Source organism: Homarus americanus, unplaced genomic scaffold, assembly GCF_018991925.1.
Source record: "Homarus americanus isolate GMGI-L3 unplaced genomic scaffold, GMGI_Hamer_2.0 scaffold18703, whole genome shotgun sequence".
NCBI lineage: Eukaryota > Metazoa > Arthropoda > Malacostraca > Decapoda > Nephropidae > Homarus > Homarus americanus.
The window spans coordinates 9,313,480-9,328,281 of NW_024749779.1; the positions used below are offsets into that span (position 1 = coordinate 9,313,480).

At 41.3% G+C, this 14,802-nt stretch overlaps 1 protein-coding gene across 1 annotated transcript in view; it reads left to right on the forward strand.

Annotated features, from left to right (window-relative positions):
• Nucleotides 1-14,802, forward strand: part of LOC121853911 (probable glutamate receptor) — a 37,209-nt gene that overhangs the window by 12,456 nt on the left and 9,951 nt on the right. The window contains exons 7-9 of the mRNA XM_042348304.1: nucleotides 8,358-8,468; nucleotides 9,047-9,207; nucleotides 12,750-12,841. Coding sequence (XP_042204238.1) covers nucleotides 8,358-8,468; nucleotides 9,047-9,207; nucleotides 12,750-12,841 — 364 coding nt within the window. The remainder of the gene's footprint in view (nucleotides 1-8,357; nucleotides 8,469-9,046; nucleotides 9,208-12,749; nucleotides 12,842-14,802) is intronic.

The window sequence follows — 14,802 nt, forward strand, 5'->3', positions numbered from 1 at the left end:
ATTTTTCAAATCAGCAAAATACGTCTCGTTCAAGAAAGCTAAAACTTTAATTTCTCTGATACTATTTGAATATCCTTAATAGTGAAATTCATTATAGGAAGTTAAATTAAAGCAGACTTGAGTTTTATATTTAACGTAAAATGCTGATGAGTAGGCAAGGTCCGCAATGTACTACAAGTGATTTCACAGTAATCAGGAGCCTTGTAATGCCCTTTCACAACTAGCTGCTTAACACCATCATGGCATTTTAAAATGACAGTAGTGAGATTTGGAAAGAACAAATACCGCACATTGTGAAGATGAGCGTGGAACATAGTCTTTAGACTAACTGGCCTATAACTGCATTGCGCTAATGCTGTGCGTACATTTGGTTGTATGACTGCTAATTCACATATTCCCTCTGCAGCAGGAATAAATGCGAACATGTAGGCTGGACATACGTGTAGGTGTATATAAGATGACTTACACCGTGACAGTACCTCAGAATCCTCTATTGATAACAAAGAATACTCTTCATCTAATAAGAAAAGTTCTTTAGGCCTATCCAGGGTATACAGTGTGTCGTTCACAAACCAGGGGAAGGGTTATAAATGCCATGCATTAAACTCATGGTGCCCTCGCATAGGAATGTGGATCAGAATTGCATTGTGCGTGAGAGTTGACTCCAACAGTGGGTAATAATAGTGAACCTCATTGTCATTAAAAATAGGAGTTAAATGATACTGCAACTTGGCTATTTTTAAAGCTTCAAGAAGCGTCTGCACAGGCACAAGCTTCGCGTCCACACGTCCTATCCCGGCATCTACAATGCTGTCTATTAGTTCATTTTTAGAGGTTACAATTTTATGAACTAAAATTTCAGCAGCATGCAAATATTCTGTGAAATAAAGGAGCCATTCTAATGTCAGGATTGCTTTCTGTAACCTAATAACAATCCTCGAAACTTGGTTAGACTCCAATATGATTGCATTAACCTTTGATTCTAGAGCAGTAATCGCGTGAAAGGTTTGAGAAGTAACACGACTCTGTTGAGATACAACCTGAACGACAACGTTCATTCGGCCCCCCAATTTAGCTACATCAGCGGCCGTTGCCGTGCCAAACAAGGCGCTTTGGATGAGACCCACAAAATTAAAGAGACCCCTTTTTCGTCGTGCCTGAGAATGCAATTCTTTAGCAAGATCCGCTTGAGACGCAGGTAGATTTTTCCCAACATCGACGAGAAACTCGCGAAGGTTCTGGAGACGAAAGTGTAGAAGGTCTATAGTTTGTGAAACTATTGTCGAATTCTTAGAAGCTGTGCTGAGACCACGAAGGATGTCCAATGCTGATTGTAGTTAGCCGTCGACGTTTTCCATCTGACGCGGAAGTTGGAGTAGTGGATGTAGTTCATACTTGATGTTCACCACGTCCTCAACTATGAGAACGCGTCCGAGAGGTGCCACAAGTCCACCTGGTTTGAGGACTGACGTGGACATGTCTGTCAACACAACGGTGCCACAACAGAGTAGGAGCAACACACTGAAGATCCAAGCCATTCTGTAAGGAATAACAAACGATTTAACGTCTATTCGTAGAACGAAATTTCATACAATAGTCATTTGGGACACTCTGCTTCTGGACAATTTATTAACTGACCCATTTATCGACGCTGCAACCTGCGGTAACCAATCCTCCCATGCGTATGAAAACCGCTGACAATTGGACGCAGTATTTCTAGGATTTTACGATTGGTTCTCTCAACAAGGCCATTAGCCTGTGGATGATAAGCTGTCACAAAATATTGTTTAATACCATATTGTGCACATATATGCGCTACTAGCTGATTCTTGAACTCTGTGCCATTGTCAGAGAGCAGAACTTTAGGCGTAGTATATGGACATATAAGATTCATCACTAAAGCATAGGCTACTGCTTCGGCCGTTTTGCTTTTTTGTGGGACCAAGACCACGAACCTTGAAAAATGATCCACACATGCTAAGACGTAGGCTGATCCCTGATGACTCATCCGGAGTTGTAACAAGTCAATAGCGACTGTGTCAAACGGACGGTCTAGTGTAGGATATTGTAGAATCGGGGCTGGTGATCCTGTTGAACCTTTATGTTGAGCACACGCCAAACAATTAGCTATGTGTATTTCTGTCTTTCTTCATAGTGTTCCAGAAATACTTCTTTCGTAAATCCGCTAAGCATTTATCACGACCTTGGTGACCTGCCTGTGGGACATCATGGGACAACGTCATTACTGCTTTGCACAACCTGTCAGGTACGACAATTTGAGACACATTACCCTCAGGAGATTTTCTCGTCCTATTGAGTATGTTATGTCGTAATTCAAACTGACTTAAGGGAAGAAATAACTTGGGGAGTTTAATATCCTCACCCGATTCGAGAGCAAAAATAACAGCTGACCATTATGGGTCACGTCGTTGCTCATCTTCCAGTTGCGAAAGAGTGAATGTTGATACAGGCATGACTGGTGCTATATTTCTTGACAGAGCGTCGGCGACAACATTCGCCCTCCCAGGTAAATACCTAAATTCGTGGTCAAACTCTTGAATTGTCAGATACCAGCGTGCTAATCTGCCTTATAAGTTTCTGCCATGGAACAGTTCGGTGACTGCCGCATGATCAGTAAAAACAGTTATCTTGTAGCCAAAGATAATGTCTTTGAACTTCTTAAGTGCCCACACAACGGCTAACGTTTCTAAATGCGTCACCGAATAACGTGTTTCAGCATCAATTAGTTTGCGACTTGCAAATGCTATCACTCTAAACTTCCTACGCGTATCCTCTTGCATGAGCACTGCTCCGACTCCAATTCCGGAAGCGTCAGTACAGAGAGTGAAAGGTTGAGTGTAGTCTGGGAATGCAAGAACCGGGGCATTGGTAAGCGCTATCTTCAATGCAGTAAAACTATCTTCGTGTTCAGCGTCCCATATACACATTGCATCTTTTTGAGCAACCTCGTTAGGGGCGATGGTAATGTTGCATAGTTCTTGATAAAGCAACGGAAATATCCAGATAAGCCAAGAAAGCTACGCACATGATCATTTGAGGTAGGACGCGGGAACTGAGATACAGCTTTGACTTTATCATTAACTGTAGTGTATGTATGCCCTCACCGTCAACTACATGACCAAGGAAATGGATTCTTGATTTTAAAAACTCACACTTTGAGAGTTATATTTTGAGGCCTGCTGTGGAAAGTTTGTCCAACACTTCACGCATTTTAATCAGATGGGAATCGACGTCCTTACTGACTACTACTAGATCATCCAAATAAGCGCAGACTGTGGTACCAATCAATCCGGCAAACAGGGTGTTGATCATTCTTTGAAATGTTAGTGGGGCATTTCTGAGACCAAATGGCATTCGTGGAAACGCAAAGTGGCCTAGAGGCGAGCTAAATGCCGTGATTTCTCGTGATTTCTCATCGAGTGGTATTTGCCAATACCCACTAAACAAATCTAATTTGCTAAATACCGCATTATCCTTGCCTAAGGATTGCAATATGTCGCTGAAGATAGGCATAGGGTACCTATCAGGGATCGTTTGATCATTGACGCGCCTGATATCTATAACAGGGCGCCATCCACCATCCTTTTTCGGGACGAGGAATAATGGGCTATTGAAGGGGGATTTTGAGTGTCTAATAACATTCTCATCTAACATACCCTGTACCATATCTTGCACTACAGCGCGCTGGCCATGAGGTTAGCTATAAGCTGGTACGTAAATAGGGTTGGTTCCCCCCTTTAACGCTATATGATGGGATGTTAAATCTGTCTGACCTAGCGTTTCCCCTGGCAAGGCTACTATATTTCTATAGTCGGTAAGCAGCTATAAAAGGCGTGTCTTGCCCTGGGGATGATCGATCACCTTAACATGTGGTGCTATTTGATCTATCCTGGCCAGTCGAGTCTGTTGGCACTTCGAAACAATACCTCGAATTGGGAATTTAGTAGGCTGTACTTCGACATTGTTGTGATATACTAGAAAATCACACAAATAACATCCTTTCTTTAAGATTCGTTGAACGCCTGTTCGATTTAGAATCAGTACGTCTGTCAAACCACCAGGGCGTATAGTGCTCAGGATAGATTCACATGACAGCCCTTTTACCTTGCACATTTCCGGGAGACACACAACATCTGTGCCCGTGTACACGTTGGGTAGTTCGACAGTTGCTTTGGTGATTTCCTCATTTTGGTAATGGAGAGTACTCTTCAACACTGCTGGTACGATCTTCCAACTCTTGTTGCTGTAATCACGCTGGGAAAGTGTGTGGTTGAGGTAAAGAGGTATCTCTGAAGCACGATCCGCCTTCCTCTTAATAGGATTGGTAGACAACACTTTCGTCGTAGCTGTGAGCAAAGGTTCAGAATGACTCATTGCTGTGTAGGAAACACCTTTAAACGTAACACTATTATTACGTGGAAGAACATCTATCATGTTCTTTCGAAGAGTTGGTAGACCAAGTAACCCGTCGGCTGGCAAATTAAACTGCTGGACTATATAGAAGTCCGCGTAGAAGGGAGAGCCACGTCTTGAGAATCTGAGTGGTAACGTCACCATTCCTTTGATGCTCAGCTGAGTACCTGAAACTCCTTCGAGCTCAGCGTTACTAGGCCTCCATTTGAAGTTGCGGTTAGGGAATTTACGTTGTAACTCGTGATATGATGTCAAGGTCAATACATTAGCGCAAGCACCTGTGTCTAAATCAAGAGCCAATCTGGTATTATCCACTCTCACCTGCACTGACAACACTTCCACTTTGCTAAGCGCCGCTACCAACGACGCCGCTATAGAAGTGCTGTGTGGAGGGGCGGGATTTGCCCTAGCTATCCCTCTCCTTGTTGTGGTGTGTGCTGGTCTTCCCCCGACGACTTGTCCTGGGGACGTTTCTGCTTACGCCTATACGACACCTCTGTTTCACTAAGGTCCACACCCCTAGCCTTTATTAGCACATCGCACTCATGTGAACTATGAGATGTCGATTTGTGAAGAGAGCACCATTTGCGGGCTTTCTTGTTAAGAGGAGGTGCTGGTTTGGCTGCCTCACTGTATGACCTTGAGAATGGCTTTGCACCGGGTGTGGCCTTAAAATTTGCACTATTACCTCGGAGCTGAAAACAATCTTCCATTACGTGGCCACGTTTATTACAATGTGCGTATCGTAAAGATGTTTTTTGTTTATATGTCAGGCAGGGAGGAGCAATCGGAGCCAAGTGTGTCGCATAAGGAGTCTGGGAGTGATGCATGTGCGCCATGTGAGGCATCTGGGGTTGCACTATAGACGTCAAAGGTTGCGGTGACGTCACTGAGGGCTGTGCCATTAAGGGGCCCGTAGCCTGGGGACAGAGCTTATTTGCGTATTCCACCATATCCAGGGGTGGTTCATACTGTACTTCTTGTGCCCGGCTATATAAGGGACGACGGACGTAAAGCAGAAAACTTATTAGTTCTATCAACGTTTCCACATTGTCCGCTGACATATTACCCTGCGCGTCGTACCAGTCTGAGGCCCGGAATGTCGCTTGCATGTCCTGGCGAACCTCACCTGCGATGTCGACAGCGTCGACAGGCGTTTCATTGCGTATCCCTGGCGTGCAACGATCCATCCATCTGAAGATCCATTGCAGCTGGCCCAGCTGTGACCTACCCCCAAAGATCCCAATTAACGTTCGCTTAAATTTTTCATAATCAGGGCTCTGCAAACCAAACGCATTTAACCGACTGCCGGCATAAGAACCCTGCGTAATGTGGGAACGTACATATGCCTTTTTATCTTCATCAGTCGTTATTTGACTAGTGCGCATGTTATCTTCACATGCACGAATGAAGTGTGCGACTGAAGAGTGAGGGCCTCGCTGTGCGGGCTTACAGATATGCTGACTATGGGTCTCTCCCTCCTGGGAGAGTTGCCCTCTCACGTGTACAACCCATTTCTTACTCATAGACAGTGGAAAGTTACAGGGGGTGAATCTGAATATAATATCAGATGTATTGACCCATTTATATAATATGTTCTGTTGATGAGACAGGGGCCCATTACACTATCTATCTATCTATCAATTCACCATCGAATAATTACACGTGGCGAGCAATCGGGGCTGCAAAGGAACCCATTAATTTAAAGTGTAATATTTGAACCATCAACAAGTTGTTGTTGTTTATTATCCCAGATCCATAATCAGAAGCTACATAACAAATGATAACAGTAACAACAAAAGCAGCTGTACACTTAAAATCAACAGGAGCCAACATAAAAGAAAGAGTCATTATATGTTCTGTTGCTTGTAACTTCAACAGCCATTAATTGTCAAGGATGAATTTTCCTTCACCTTGCACCATTACTTTTTTTCAACATTACTATTCCTATTACAATCCATTTATAGATATTCTTCCTTTGCAAACACATATAAACATCATTCATATATTTATATCCTAGCATACGTGTCTATTACTTCTTCTGCCTATAGGTTAAATGTCATTTACTGCATTTATATAGATTCATTATAGATTATGTATGTCGTCAATATGTCCACCTCTTTTAGTACTATAGTCAACATGTACATATACCGAAATCGTCTCTGCATATGACTTCTATACTAAGATAGATATAGACTGTATATAGAATACTTATACGTACAGTATATGCAATATACGTATACATTTCGTCTATAGACAATCCTCCGGTATCATAAATATAAAATTGGCCTATACATTAAACTTGCATCATCTATAGTACATACTGTACACAAGTCATCGTGGGCCCTTCGTGCCCGGTGGCGAATTCGGCGGTACAGTTTACCGATGTTGTTATAATCATGGTCGTGGTTGTTATAATCATTGTCGTGGTTGTTATAATCATGGTCGTGGTTGTTATAATCATAGTCGTGGTTGTTATAATCATGGTCGTGGTTGTTATAATCTTGGTTGTGGTTGTTATAATGATGGTCGTGGTTGTTATAATCATAGTCGTGGTTGTTATAATGATGGTCGTGGTGGTTATAATGATGGTCGTGGTTGTTATAATGATGGTCGTGGTTGTTATAATCATGGTTGTGGTTGTTATAATCATGGTCGTGGTTGTTATAATCATGGTCGTGGTTATTAGAATCATGGTCGTGGTTGTTATAATCAGTCATGGTTGTTATAATCATGGTCGTAGTTGTTATAATCATGGTCCTGGTTGTTATAATCATGGTCGTGGTTGTTTTAAGATGGTCGTGATTGATATAATCATGGTCGTGGTTGTTATAAACATGGTCGTGGTTGTTAAAATCATGGTTGTGGTTGTTATAATCATGGTCGTGGTTGTTATAATGGTCGTGGTTGTTATAATCATGGTCATGGTCGTGGTTGTTATAATCATGGTCGTGGTTGTTATAATCATGGTCGTGGTTGTTGTAATCATGGTCGTGGTTGTTATAATCATGGTCGTGGTTGTTATAATAATGGTCGTGGTTGTTATAATCATGGTCGTGGTTGTTATAATCATGGTCGTGGTTGTTATAATCATGGTCGTGGTTGTTGTAATCATGGTCCTGGTTGTTATAATCATAGTCGTGATTGTTACAATAAGGGTCGTACCTGAGACTATCACAGGTAGAATAAACCCCACACCTTTTCTTTAATCTCAATAAACCCAGATTAACCTCACCTAATCAACAGGATTAGAGACCATTAGGATTGTACCACCAATACCGATACATTTCACACTGGATTAATAACAAAACCTTTAATCACATTTCCAATAGCTAATGTCTTACGGATATCTTATCAAGGTGTGAGTCTTACATGTCTATATAATTATGTTTTATTCTTGCAAATATTTATAGTTCGTTGTGTATCGTATTGTATGGTATGGTATTGTATGGTATTGTATGGTATTGTACTATATTGTACTGTACTGTACTGTACTGTTTTGTTTTGTTTTGTATTGTATTGTATTACATTGTATTGTATTGTATGACAGTAGGCCCTTCGTGCCAGGTTCGCCGTCCGGCTGACAGCTTGCAGCGAATGAGGGTGCGCTAAGTCCGTAGACTTGCATGGTTAATTAGGGTGCGCCAAGTCAGTAGACTTGCATCGTTTTCCATCGTAAATAAAATTGCTAATTAATGCCTTCCTAAAGAAACCATCGACATGGGACCAGGTTTGTTCCACTCTACGATTTTTTTGCGATTTTTCCATCAATTTTGATGAAAAACGATTGTGCCGTTTCGGCTGCCCAAAACAGACAGACAGACAGACAGACAGGCGCCTTGTCCTATAGTATATTAGATAGATATATTGTATATATTTCGTCTATACAGTTACCTGCTCTCCTAACACGTGCTCTTCCTCAGCACCAGCGGCCAGTGTCACCTGTACATCTCCCGAGAGAATGTCTATAGTAATGTGCTGATCTCCATGGCCTTTAAGATCAACTCCACCTACCGCCCCAGAGCCAACAAAATGTAGGTTTGAAACAGACATCGTATCATCTTATTAGATTTACTGTAGGTTATTTTGCAAAATTACTGACATGCATATTGGAAATTTTGCGAAATAACTTACAGATAACCTAAACCAACCTAACCTTATGGTTAGGTTAAGTAAGAGGTTAGGTTAGGTTAGGTTAGGTTAGGTTAGAATGGCTCGTGTAGAGGGATAAGCAGTTAAGTGGTCCTGTTCTTTTTCTTTTAGCTTTGGTTAGCCTGTTTGTAAGTTATTTCGCAAAATTACGTCAGCATGATTCCTCTGTTCTCGTATGTTGGTATAGTAATACTTACAGTACGTGCCTCGTGTTGGTCATGTAAACATTACAGTGAGATAAGAGTGTATGCTAAATTATAGTTGCTTCTAGGAAAAAAATATTTTTTTTTTTTTTCCGTGATTTTTTTTCTCCATACAATTATGTTTTTCATGTTTTGCAAGACGATAATGCTGAGATAAAACTAAAAACAAAAATCCACATAAGTAGGAAAGTGACCATATATAGCTGTTGACCATTTTACCTCGTTCTAAGCAGATGGATACAATCTTCATCTGACAGCATCCGTGCCGTGAAGGAGTCTGGCATCCTAGACAAGTGGCTGGCGGCAGAGATTACCAACACCACTCAGTGCCTCCGTCCGCCCACTTCTGACCGCAGGGAGGGTATCGCTCCCCTCAACACTGAAGCCATGTCAGGACCTTTCATGGTGTTGGCGGCAGGTAAGCTGGGTCACAAGGTACGTACAGTAAACAAAATGAAGAATCTTTTTAGTACAAATAATGTAAAGTATTAATATTAAAATGCAGAAATCATGAATAGAAGACAAATATCTTTTTCGAATATTCATAATGGTAATAAATTAATACAGTATTCAACACCCCCCTAACTCATATCAAAAAATATATATAATCGTTACAGGAAAGAATTATTTTCCAGATATCATACCTGTAGCTATTTTCCTTTAAGGTGTAAAAAAAGTAAGAAGCAAACTGTGTTAAGAGATGATGGATCTCTCAGGTGAAGTGGACTAAGAGAAATTATGTATAAACACAGTGTGACAACGTAACGATATAATAGCATTACCGAAATATGGATTAACCTAGACTCACGTGAGGTACCTGTCAAATACCCAATTGCAGGTACAAATTATTCCTTCCCGATAGGCAGATTAGGAAAGGAGGCGAAGTAGCAATCTACGTCAGGGATAATCTGAAGTGTGAAATAAATAAAAAAATAATAACTGAGCGGAATGCAGAAACAATTTGGATAGAATTAATCGATGGTAGGGAAAAATTAATCACAGAGTAATATATAGACCTAATCTTGATAGAGTTAATGAGAGATTTATTTGGGATGAAAAGCAAAGAGGATTTTCTTGAAATAATCCAGAACTGTTTCCTAAGCCAACATATAACCGAACCCACCCGGGGTAATTATATACTCGCTTTAGTTCTGTCAAACAGAGAAAACCTCATTAGTAATTTCGAGGTAGGGAACGAACTTGCTAACAGCGATCACAAAGAAATATGATTTAAATTAGAATTTCAGGACAGTCGCAAGGAAAATTCCACTAAAGTCCCAGATTTCAGAAGGGCAAACTTTGATAGTTTGAAGAGGCAGCTGAAAGAAGGGGTATCACGCTTGGGGGTGAATTACATGACCTCACATGAGGTGACCTCACACTGTACTCACAGAGCACGACCTCACCTTACCTGGAGACCTGACGGCTGAGGATCACCTGATCACGAGATCTGAGGTTGACGAGTTCCACAACAATTTAAATAATGAGTTACTTAATGCACAAAGGCAGAACATACCATACAGAAAACTCAGATTAAACAACAATGACCCTAAATAGATAAATAATTATTTAAAGAATATTATTGGATAAAGGAAGGGCAATATAGGTAGGAGAATAAATCGTGATGAAGTTTACCTCCGAGGTTATTATAAGGTATTGGCCGGTAGGGTTAAGACCAAGATAAGAAAAGCAAAGAGGAATAATGAGCTGAAGGTAACAAGGGAGGCGAAGTCAAACCCCCAAGGGATTCTATCAAATGTATCAAACTAAAATACGAGAAAAGATTAGACCAATACAGTCAAATACCAGCGAGCTAACTGATAAAGACATAGAAATAAGCAATAATCTGAATAAATATTTTTCGACAGTTTTCACCACCGAAAATTTAAACATGATACCTGAGGCACCGACTCTATACAGAGATAGTGAAGCAAAATAAATTAAGCGAGATAGTAGTGACTAGTAACGATGCTAGTAAGTAAATAGACAAACAAAAGCCTATTAAGTTACCAGGTCCAGATGAGATATTTGCCAGAGTATTAAAGGAATGTAAGGAAGAGCTTCGTATGCCCTTAGCAAAGTTGTTGAACATGTCCTTAAAAACGGGTGTAGTACCAGAATCCTGGAGGATAGTGAATGTAATACCGATTTTCAAGAAGGGAGATAGATCACTATCCTCTAACTACCGTCCAATCAGTCTAACATCAAACTCTATTCAAAATCACCTGGAGAAGCACAAGTTGATCAATGATTCCCAACATGGTTTCACAAGCGGGTGTTCATGTCTAAGTAAGGCGTGTCTAACTAAGGGCGTTCATGTCTAACTAATCTATTAATATTTTTTTGCATCTATTTCCGAATCAGTGGACGAGGGGCACAATTATGATGTGGTATATCTCGATTTTAGCAAAGCTTCGACAGAGTCCACCACGAAAGGCTAAAAAGAAAAGTGGAGGCTCATGGCATTAAAGGAGATATTCTAAAATAGATTAGGGCGTGGTTACAGGACAGGAAACAGCGAGTGAGCATTAACGGCACTAAATCCGATTGCAGCAACGTCACTGGTGGAGTTCCCCAAGGCTCAGTACTTGGACCATTATTATTTATTATATACATAAACGACATAGATATCGGCGTAGACAAGCAACATAAGTAAATTTGCTGATGACACTAAAATGGGGAGCGTAATTAAATCTGACTAGGACTCCGCAAAACTACAGGAAGATCTAAAAAAAATTTTCGAATGGTCTGAAAAATGGCAGATGAAATTCAATGTGGACAAATTTAAAGTACTCAGTATAGGAGATGTAAACAGGGAAACCAGTTACCAGATGAACAACGATGTTATTGAGAAATCCGACTGCGAGAAAGATTTAGGAGTAATAATGAGTAGGAATCTTAAGCCAAGTAAGCAATGTGTATTTCCTCGAAACAAGGTTAATAAAGTACTTGGGTTCATACAAAGGAGTGTTAGTTACAAGACTAGCGAGGTCATCCTAAAACTATATCTTGCGCTTGTGAGACCTCACTTGGATTACACAGTTCAATTCTGGTCACCGTATTACAGAATGGATATAGAATCCTTGGACAGAATTCAGAGGAGAATGACAAGACTAATCCCGGGCATTAGAAACATTGAGTACAGAGACAGGTTAAAGCATCTTAATTTGCACTCCCTCGAGAGACGTAGAGTGAGGGGCGATATGATAGAGGTGTATACATGGAAGTCAGGGCTAAACGAAGGGCACATTACAGTACAAAGGTGCTCAAACTATCCAACCAGGAGCGAACTCGTAACAATGGTTTTAAATTAGACAAATTTAGATTTTGGCGCGAAATAGGTAAACATTGTTTGGAAATAGAGTAGTGGACGAGTGGAACAAGTTACCAAATATCATCATCAACTCGAATTCGCTGGATAGCTTCAAACATAGGTTGGATGGATATATGAGCAATAGGGGTTAGGTGTAAATGGGACTGCCCAGTATGGGCCAATAGGCCCGCTACAGTTTCCTCCATTCTTATGTTCTTAAGTGTAGATGAATAAGTAAGATGAGGGGTAGAAGTGGAGGAGGAGGAGGAGGAGGAGGAGAAAGACCGGGAGAGGTAAGAGGAGAAACTCGATGAGAGAGAGAGAGACAGATGAAGTATATAGTATACTGTAGTAGGAGAGAGATAGAAAGGGGTATAGAAGGAAAGAAAGAGACAGATGTGAGAATGAGAGAGGGAGAATGTGGTAAAGAAGAAGAAGCAGAAGAAGAAGAAGAAGAAGAAGAAGAAGAAGAAGAAGAAGAAGAAGAAGAAGAAGAAGAAGAAGAAGAAGAAGAAGGGGGTAGTGTGTGTGAATCAGGGTAATAAATAATATAGGTGATATTAACCACTCCACCTGGGTCAATGATAACACAACAAAGATAAACATATCATCACCGAGTACCTTCTCATGTTCATCTTGGGTTTCAGGACTGATAGTGAGCGTGTTGACCTTCATAACAGAGTTAGGTATCTGCTACATGCACGGTGGCAGTGACAACAGCGCCTCACTTACTACCCAGGTAAAGTCTCCAGCTCTCTCTCTCGTTTTATTCCATTGTAATTATTCACACTAAACCCAAGAGCTCAGTTGTTACTGCCCACCAGTCAGTCAGTCAGAACACCGAAATAAGAGAGCCGTGACTCTCAGGAGAACAAACACACACACACACACTACTACTACTACTACTAATACTACTACTACATTGCTGTCACTCGGAATCGAGTATGACGATCATCCAGCTATGATACAATGATATAATGATATGGCTTATTAAGGCTATCACCTTCGTCGGTAAGTTCTGGGGTGACTCGAGAGGCCAATACGAGATCGGCAGGGTCGTCCACAGATGTTGAACCTGTGAAGGGCTACATTTAGTGCGGGAGGGATGGCGGCAGCGTCTTTCCGGCGCTGCGGCTTGGCTGCCTCATTATGGAGTCGAGCTTTTCCAAGCGTTACAGTGTGGAATGATCGTCTCCCAGGTGACGGGGTCGATTTGGCACTTTTTCAGGTTTGTCTTAAGAATCTCCTTACTGTATACCACTTCCGTTGTCCGCCAAAGTAGCTGCTTTGGCAGTTTACTGACGTCCATGCAGGTAACATGGCCAGTCCAACGTAGTTGTTCATGGATAATGGTAGCTTCGATACTCCTACAGTTGGTGTCAGCAAGAATATTGGCATTTGTTCTCTTGTCTTCCCAGCAAACTCGGAGGATGGAATGTAGACTACGTTGGTGAAATTGTTCGAATGTCTTGAGCTGCCTGCAATATGTGACCCATGTCTCACTGCCATACACATGCAGTTTTGTAAATTATTTCAGCTCCTTACAGCTGAAGACACGGGTACGGAGTTCACCAAAGGCTTGAGATGAGCATCTGATCTGATCTTAAATCTCTTCATCCATGTCCGCAGTGGTGGACAGGTGGGAGCCAAGGTACTGAAAGTGAGTAACATAAGAGAGAGAAGTACCATTAAACTCTCATTTTCTACGTCACCTTGAACGTCATTCTCTTTTGTCGGATCACCAATGTGGCTTTCGCCAGGCGAGATCTACTGGTGATCTGTTCTCCTATTGCACCCATCTTTGGTCATCCTCTCTTAGGGATTGGGGAAACTTTCGTCGTGGTCCTCGATATCTCGAAAGCATTTGACAAGTTATGGCACAAGTCTTTGCCTTCTAAACTTCCCTCTTCTGGCTTCTCTTCCCCACTTTGTTCTCTAATTTCTAGCTTCCTTGAGAACCGATCCATGGCAGTTGTTGTCGAGGGATCGATCTCTCACTCTTTCACCACCAATAGTGGTGTCCCACAGGGTTTTGTTCTTTCACCTACTCTCTTCCTTCTTTTTATCAATGATTTACTTCACACTACAACTAATTCTATCCATTCTTACGCTAATGATTCAACTCTTCACTCTTCCTCACATCCCCCCCCCCTAATTCACAAACTACTGTATATCTGTTTCTAGAGCTGATATCATTACATCTATCAATGTGGATCTGTGCAGCATCTCCGAATGGGGAGGTAGAACTTGGTTAAATTCAATATTAATAAAACTCAGTATTTACCAATTACACTTTTCAAATTAGATGATCTCCCACCAATCACATTTCAAGATGCAATCATTCTGCCAAATTCTAAAATAGATATGCTAGGCCTCACCATTTCATCTAATATGTCATGGAGGCCACATATCCTCAACATTGCTAAAGCTGCCTCCCGAAAGCTGGGAGTGCTGTACAGATGCCGTAGCTACTTTACTCCTGAGCAGTTGCTTCAAGTATAAAATGGATTCATTCTTCCTAACTTGGAGTACTGTTCTCATATCTGGGGTGGCTCTTCTTCTGTCCAACTGTTAGATAGGGTGGAATTAAAGGCATTTCGTCTTATTAACTCTCCCTCTTTAGTTGATAATCTTTCTTCCCTTTCTCTTCCCCGCAATGTTGCGTCACTCTCTCTTTTTTACAGGTACTCTAACGGGTAA